Source organism: Nannospalax galili, unplaced genomic scaffold, assembly GCF_000622305.1.
Source record: "Nannospalax galili isolate Female #2095 unplaced genomic scaffold, S.galili_v1.0 scaffold417, whole genome shotgun sequence".
Lineage (NCBI taxonomy): Eukaryota > Metazoa > Chordata > Mammalia > Rodentia > Spalacidae > Nannospalax > Nannospalax galili.
Window position 1 is genome coordinate 199323 of NW_008340785.1, and position 8694 is coordinate 208016.

An 8694-nucleotide genomic window follows, 5' to 3' on the forward strand; every position below is an offset into this window, starting at 1 on the left:
GTGAGTGTATGTGTGTGTGTGTGTGTGTGTGTGTGTGTGTGGCCAAATAATCATTTTATATTTAATACGTTTTAAATGCTTTTGGTTTTCTATTTCTTTTTCTTTTGGAGACAGAGTCCTATGCTGGCCTTGAACTTACTGTGTAGCCTGGATGGCCTTGAACTCTGCTTCCCCAATGTTGCTATGGTAGCTGTATGCTGCAATATCTAGCTTTTAAATGCTTTGTAGGAGAAAACTTATTTGTAAAAACTTTCTTGTTAATTTCTTTGAAAATATAACTGACAGCTCCTAAAAGAACAAATTCATCAATGTTTTCAAAATTCACATTAAAATATGTAAAAATATTGCTTTCATCAATTTTCAATTAAAGTGTGATTATTATGCAAACTTTTATACATTTTTATAACTCAGTTTTCTATTGTTTTTAGCTACTGATGCAAATGTGAAGAATGAAAGTCTTTCATCTGTGCAGCAGCTTGGCATTAAAATGACTGTCAGGTACGTAGGGAAATATCTCCCTCATGCATTCCTAGAATTCATCTGCCTGGTACATGCTTAATAATATTTAACAACCAACTATTTTGTATATTTTAAATGCAGAATTTATCACTCAGAAAATAATAACTTTATCTTTGAGGATATTGGCACCTGATTAAATTACCTCTGGCTATAAATCAGTTACAGCTCATCATTATTCCAAAAGCTAATTACAGTGTCTTTCTCTTTGAGTAACTTTCTTCCCCCAAAACAGCATTGTAAAAATCATCATGTTGTGGCTCGATCATATATTTTCTAAAGCATGATTAGTTCTAGTTGTCAGGTTATGGTAAGGAGCATGATATACCTTAAGGATAGATACGGAAGTTTAATGCATAAGCCAAATTTGTTGTGGTTTGAATTTTAAAAGTCATACTACAGTTTACAAGAGAAATGAGCACACTAAATCAAGAACTAGATATTAAACCTCCCTTTCATCTTTATTAAATGAGGATCTTAACAGTCCCATCGTAATTATTGCCTTCAGAATCAAATATAAAAAGGCACATATGAGAGCTATGAAAATCTGAGTCCAGGGACTGGAGAGATGGCTCAGTCATTAAGAGCACTGGTTGCTTTTGCAGAGGATCTGGGTTCAGGTTCAGTTCCCAGCACCCACATGGTGGCTAACAACCATCCATAACTCCAGTTCCAGGTGGATCTAATGCCCTTTTCTGTCCTCTACAGGCATTGCATGCACAGGTACACTTACATATATACAAGCAAAACATACACATAAAATTAAAATACATTGGAAAAAAAAAAGACTAAGTCTTAGGCAGGACATATTGGTGCATATCTTTAGTTCCAGTACTTGGGAGACAGAGGCAGGTGGATCTCTATGGGCTCATAGCTAACCTGGTTTACATAGTGAGTTCCAGGAAAGCCACTGGTACATAGTGAGACCCTGTCTAAAAAAAAAAAAATCAAAAACCAAAAACAAATATAAAGACCGAGTCTTACAAATGTCCATCATGATAAAAATGATTGCATGGGTTTTAGTTCATCCACCTGTACCAGAGTGTGTAGCTATTTTGTTCAGCTCCATTTACAATTTTTAACCCAAGAATGGTGCAGGACCCTATTTCCAATGAAATATAACATATAGATTTTTTATAAGCAGTCTGGTCACATATTTTTAACCCAGTGTAATATCTTATTTGTAGAAAGTTAATGGACAATATAGTGTTTATAGTTGGCATCCACATCAGAATCATTAGACTTATGAAAGCAACAAATGCACTAAATACTACAAGGAGTGTTGCCACTAAGAAGGAGAATTCATAAGATACACACCAAATAAGATCTCAGTAAGGCTGAAAATGGACCAAATGTACTATTTTGCCTTGATTAAAACAGCGTGTATAAAAAACTAGGAGTTTGGCCGGGCATGGTGGTGCACGCCTTTAATCCCAGCACCTAGGAGGCAGAAGCAGGCAGATCTCTGTGAGTTCAAGGCCAACCTGGTTTACATAGTGAGTTCCAGGACAGCTAGGGCTAAATAAAGGGAGACCCTGTCTCAAAAAGACCAAAAAAAAAAACAAAAAACAAAAAACAAAAAAACCCTAGGAGTTTATATAAAACAGAATTAGGTTCAGATAATTCTAAATAGCTGTTTGATCCATGTAAATATCAAGACATTTCAAGTTATGTCAGAGGACTGGCCCATGTCTAACTATCAGGCATGTGCTCCATGTGTGCCAATAGTGACCATAGTCAGAATCCAAAATGTCCCTATCAATGTCTAGTACCCATTATCAGTAGATGACATCCACAGTTAACTGTAGACCTAACATTCCATGAAGCTAAGCTCAGTATTATGTGTATAGATTAATTTCAGGAATGCATTGATGCATTCTCACAGGGTGCTAGCATTTTATTTTCTCAGTATTTTTCCTTCCTATAAAGTTAGCAGTTAATACTGCTAATCCAAACATGTGCTTATTAGGAATGTGTATTATGTACCTTGCTTAATGTAGTTGCACTAAAAGTAGAATAGTGAAAATTCAAACCTTCACATCTCAAGAACAATAAATGCACATCTATGGATTTCAAAAAATGAATGTATAATACAGATCCTAATTTCATTTTGCATATTTTTGGCTTTTTAACGTAGATATGGTAAATTTCTCAACCTGTTAGAAGATGGCTCAGAAAATGATCTTGCCTTGGTCTTAAAGCACTGTGAGAGATTCCTGAAACAACAGCAATTCCCTGTAACTTCTTCCCTTCATATCCTTTTTGAATGAATTTAGACATAATTGAAATTTCCTCATATATTTTCCACGGTTCTTTGATAGGATATGTTGTGATGTTTATAATAAATGCTATTGTAAGCAACTCTGTGATTCGTTACAGTGTATCCTTATGATATTGTATTCTGCATGTTAAACATGTATTTTGTTAAATATGATCATTAAACTCAGTTTTACTTGTTGAATCATAAAGTGAATGAAGTTATTCTGAAGGTATTTTCTTAAGGCATTTTCAGACAAATCAAGAATTTTTCTAAAAGTAGGCTTTGTAGATGTAGAAAAACAATAAGGGCTGCTGCTTTTTGGCACTGTATCCGTTTAGCATTTCGTTTATATTATTCAGAAATGGAATTTGACCTTATGAAAAAAATACAGATAGGAACTACCTACATTGCTAAAATATAAAAATGTATAGATTTTATTATGTCTTGTTATACTAGTCATTTAACAGATAACTGCAATTACAGAAAAAAAAGATACTTTTCTCTTAAATACTGAAATAGTATTTCCTCTGGTTGTAGTTGCCAACGGCTTTTCCCACACATACAAGTCAATGGGACATTAAAATAATAATTTTGGGTAGCAACTTGTTTATTTATTTACTTGTTTTTGTTACACTGCTAAGGATCAGACACAAAGCCTTGAGTGTACTAGGTAAGCACTCTACTACCACAGCCCATGGAAATTTATTTTTCATCTACAAATTTAACCCCAACGGGTTCAGATCCTCAGTCTCCAAAAGCTTAAAAACAAATTGAAGACACAGCAAGTACTACGTACATTTAGTATCTCTTTCTAGATAGAGATTTTAGAAGTGAATATTCATGAAATTCTTTATTTCATTATTTCATTTTGTATGGTACTGTGAAAGTTCCTTAACTGTTTTCCAGTGTGCCTGCAAGGACGTTATGCTGGCCATGACTGGTTTGTGTCTTCTCTATTCATGATCATGCTGGGGGACAAAGAGAAGACGCTCCAGTTTCTTCAGCAGTTTGCCAGACTTTTGACTTCTGCTTTCCTTTGGTTGCCACGGCTGCATATATCTGTAAGACTTAAAAACCTGTTTTTAAAGGAGGGTTGAACTTTTAAGGAATATTAGACTTAACTATATAGAATATTCTTTTATATAATTCATATTCATTTTCTCACATGAATGTTTTTGATATCTTTTGTTAAATTTGTCCTTTGACATTTTCATATGTATATAATGCGTTTTGATTACTTTCATCTCTACCCTCCCTTGTCTCTCTCCCACTCCTGTCAACCCTCCCATCCTCCTCTCTATCTAGCACCGAAGGTGTGTAGTGTCTTCAGTGGTAGGGTTTTATCAACTAATTCTTGTAGGCAACCAAGAGGAGTGGGAATAGCCTGTATTGTTTTGCTGTTCTCTGGGGCTTCCCTGGCCAACAACTCACAAGGAGGTACTCCACACTTGGCACTGGGACTTTTATTTAGTAACCCATTGTTTTTAGGAGCAGCATTATCCAGCCATGCGGGACATCTCCCTTCTAACAATTTAAAAATGTATATTTTACTGATTTTTTTTGAGACTTTCATATAGTGTATTTTGATCACATGCAGAACCTTCCCCTTCTCTACCTCCAGGTTACTTCACCCCTCGCTCAACTTCATATTCTTTATTGTTTTTGTTTTTGTTTTTTGGTTTTTTTGAGACAGGGTGTCCCTGTAGCCCCAGCTGGCCTGGAACTCACTATGTAGACTAGGCTGGCCTTGAACTCATGGAGATCTGCCTGTCTCTGCCTCACAAGTGCTCAGGTTCTAAAGGCATAAGCCACCACATTTTTTTTAGGAGGTCTATTGCATCTAATCTGTATTTCCCAAATGCTCCTGGGCAGTCTATACCCTTGAGCCTCATCAACCTACCCAGCATCACACCCTTAAACAAAACTCTTATTTTTTAACTTATATTTTAAAATTTGCATACAAAGTTGTGCATTTCCATATTTTTTATACCTCTTTTGTTTTGGTTAACCTTCCCTCTTGCCTCCTCAAACCCATCCCCCAGTTTCCCATTCCCATTTCCACCCCAGTGAACTAAATCCCTACTTTTATACTGCCTATGCTCTATCCCCCTTGCATTTAGGCATCAGTCACTGCCATGGCCCCTTTTGAGATCTACAGATGTTCCAAGATAAACACACAAATTTAAAAGTGTAAAGCTAGTATCCACATAAGGAAGAGACCATGTATTTATTTGTCTTTGTAGGCTTGGATTAACTCAGTGTATTTTTTTGTAGTTCTATCCATTTATCTGCAAATTTTACAATTTGATTTGTCTTGTCAGCTGAATAAGTTCCACTGTGTATATTTACCACATTTTAATTATCCATTCATAATTTGATGGCCATCAGACTGATTCCATTTCCTAGCTATTGTGAATGGAGCAGCGGTGAATATGGATAAGCAGGTATCACTGTAGCAAGATACAGAGTTCTTTCAGTGTATGCCCAGGGTGTTGTATAATTGTGTCATTTGGTAGTTCCATTTCTAGCTTTTTGAGGAACCTCCACACTTATTTTCATAGTGATAGTAGTAGTTTATACTCCAACCAGCATTGAGTAAAGTTCCTTTTTCCTCACATCCTCCCCAGCATTTGTTGTCGTTTGATTTATTGATGATAGTCATTCTGACTGGGCTGAAATGGAATCTCAAAGTAGTTTCAATTTGCATTTCCCTAATAGCTAATGATGTTGAACACTTTGAAATGTGTTTATTAGCTATTTGCATTTTGAGAACTCTAAGTTGATTCAGGTATTTCATACAATTGAGTGTGTGTGTGTGTGTGTGTGTGTGTGTGTGTGTTTGTGTTTGTTTGTGTGTGTTTATTCTAGATACTAATTCCCTGTCACATGAATACCTGGCACATATTTCTTGCTTTCTATTAACTGCCTCTTCACTCAATTGATTGTTTTCTTTGCAGTTCAGAAGTTGTTTACTTTCGTGAGGTTCCATTTGTCAATTGCTGGCCTTATTTCCTGTGCAACCAGAGTGTTATTAGAGAGTCCTCACCTATACCTGTATCCTGCAGTGACATACCTTACCTTTTCTTCTAGCGGTTTCAGAGTTTCAGGTTTTGTATTGATGTCTTTGATCCATTTTTGTGCAGAGTATGAGATAAGGTTCTTGTTCTTTCTTCTCTACCCAGACATCCAGTTTTCTTCACACTATTTTTTGAGGAGGCTTTTTTGGTTTTTTTTTTTTTTTCCTAGTGTGTATTTTTAGCTTTTTGTAAAAAATCAGATGGTCATCATTCTGTGGACTTATATCTGGCTCTTCTATTCTATTCCATTGGTCTACATGTCTGTTTTGGTGCCATTATTATGCTGTTTTTATTACTGCCTCTGCAGTATAAGTTGAGATCAGGTGTGATGCTGCCTCCAGCATCCTTCCTTTTGCTCAGGATTGCTTTACCTATCTGGAGTCTTTTGTACTTCTATGTAAAATTTATTTCTGTGAAGAATGGCTTAGGAATTTTTCTTTGGATTGCATTGAATTTGTAAATTGTTTATATTAGGTTCATTATTTTCACATTATTTATTCTCCTATTTATGAACATGGCAGCTGTTTCTGTCTTTTAATGTTGTCCTGTATTTCTTTGGAGTTTTAATGTTTTCATTATAAAGGTCCTTAGTTAAGTTTACTAAACCAAGATATTTTTTGAGAGTATTGTGAATAGGATTGTTTCTCTGATTTCTTCCTAGAAATAGAAAGGCTAGTGTTTTTTTTTTGCATTAATTTTGTATTCTACTATTGAAGGTATTTATCAGCTCTAAGAGGTTTGCTTGGTAGAGGATTTAGGGTCTCATACTTAGAATCATATCGTCTGGAAAGAGGGATGCTGTGACTTCTGTTCTATTTATATTCTTTTCTTTTCCTCTCTTGTTTTATGGCTCCAGCTAAGACTTTAAACTCTATACTGAATAGGAATAGAAAGAGTAGGCCTCCATTTTCTGTTTCTTTTCTTAGTGTGAATGTTTGGAGTTTTTCTTCATTTAGCATAATTTTGACTATAGATTTGTTGCATATGACCTTTATTATGTTGTGGTATACTCCCTTCATCCCTATTTTCTCCAGGTCTTTTATCATGAAGTGATACTGGATTTTGTCAAAACCTTTTCTGCATCTTTTGGGACGATCATATCATTTCTTTCTTTAAGTTCATTTATATGATCTGTGTTTATTGAATCCTCTGTGTATTTCTGGAATAAAGTCAGGGTGATGATGGTGAAAGATCTTTTGGATGTTCTCCATCCAGCATTCAGTTTGCAAGTGCTTTGTTAAAAATTTTTGCATCTGTTGTCTTCAGTGATACTGACCTAAGATTTCTTTTGTGTGTGTCTTTATCTGGTTCGGATATTAGAGTAATACTGGCCTTATAAAAATAGTTTGAAAGTATTCCTTCTCTTTCTGTCTTACGGAATAATTTGAGAAGAATTGGTTATAGTTCTTCTTTAAAGGTCTGATAAAATTCGATTCCAAATCCATCTGGCCATGAGATTTTTGTAGTTTTTTTGTTCTTACTACATTGATCTCCTTGCTTGTTACAGGTCTGTTAAGTTTCAGATCTCATCTTGATATAACTTTGGTGGATTACATACACCTAAAAGTTCATTCATTTCTTTTAGTTTTCCCAGCTTCGTGGACTATAGGGTTAAGTCTGCCCTTTTCTTTAGCTATTAATGTCAAACTTTATTCCTTCGTAGTTAGATGGAATAGAAGTACTATTTTCTTTTTTTCCCCCCAGTTGCTTCTTTTAATATTACTTGTGTGCATGTGCATTCTCAAAATTCTATGAATGGTACTAAACAGAAACTGCGTCATCTAGATCTTAGTACAGTGTCTCAATTTCACAGTGCAGTGAGTTAGTGAGATGTCAGGATGAACACAAAAGCAAGACTACAAACTGATTGCTTTCTTTTGGAGATTTTTTTTTCTTTTATAATCAATACCAAACAGACAGTAGAGGGAGGATGGAATGAGTAAGAAAAAGAAAATCATACTTTATTTTCCTGTTAACACTAAGCCATATATTCACAATGTGTTTCAAAATACTTAGAATGCCAACCCAGTCACTACCGTAATTCAAATATTCACTAAGAAAATAGTTAAGTGACAGAAATCCGTTGGGAGATACAACCTAGAGAGAACAGCTACATTGCTATGTATAATTTATGAATTTAGTAGGTTAGTCTCTCAATACATAGCAAGTTTATTTAAAAATTACTAACCCCCTTGGCTTATGGCAACGTTAATATAAATTTTTTTTTCAATAAAATATTTTTTTTTAATTAGGAGAAGCGTTTCATTACAACAGCATTAACCTATTCAATAACATTTTTTCTGAGCTACGGTACATCACTTTCAAAATTGTACATTTTTAGGTTTACAGATGAATTATTACGCTTATAAAATCTTTAACTCATTATAAACTCTATAAGACATAAAATTAAATGAGGTTCCAATGTTTAAAAAAGATCTCCACTTCGTTGTCAAAACACACAGTTTCATACAGAAAAATTCATTCCAAGGCAATTGACATTGAGACGTTTTCACATACATTTCTAATCTCTATATACATGACTATCACTGGTCACAGTTGCCCACCTTCTGAGCTCCTCGGCATCTGAGCATGAATACAAACTCGTCAGATAGACAGCCTTCTTCTCCCACTAGAGCCTCCATACTCTGCCATCGCTGCCACTATCTGCCCTTCTGGTAAATCTAGTCAGCCAGAGGGCACTGATCCAGGAGGATCAGCTGTTCCTCATCTACGCAATCTATTGTCAATATTCCTTTGGATAGAATTGGGGTCTGCTGTTCATTTTTCCTGTAGTATGTTGGGTTAATGTATGGAAGAGCCTTTATCTATCCTGGCCAACAA

General features: G+C 35.2%; 1 protein-coding gene across 1 annotated transcript in view; it reads left to right on the forward strand.

The window, feature by feature from the left end:
- The window catches only part of Tbc1d32 (TBC1 domain family member 32), a gene marked incomplete at its 5' end in the record, with an annotated part of 270497 nt that overhangs the window by 196598 nt on the left and 65205 nt on the right, over positions 1-8694 (forward strand). Inside the window, 3 exons of the mRNA XM_008835797.3 lie at positions 429-498; positions 2654-2769; positions 3683-3837. Coding sequence (XP_008834019.3) covers positions 429-498; positions 2654-2769; positions 3683-3837 — 341 coding nt within the window. The remainder of the gene's footprint in view (positions 1-428; positions 499-2653; positions 2770-3682; positions 3838-8694) is intronic.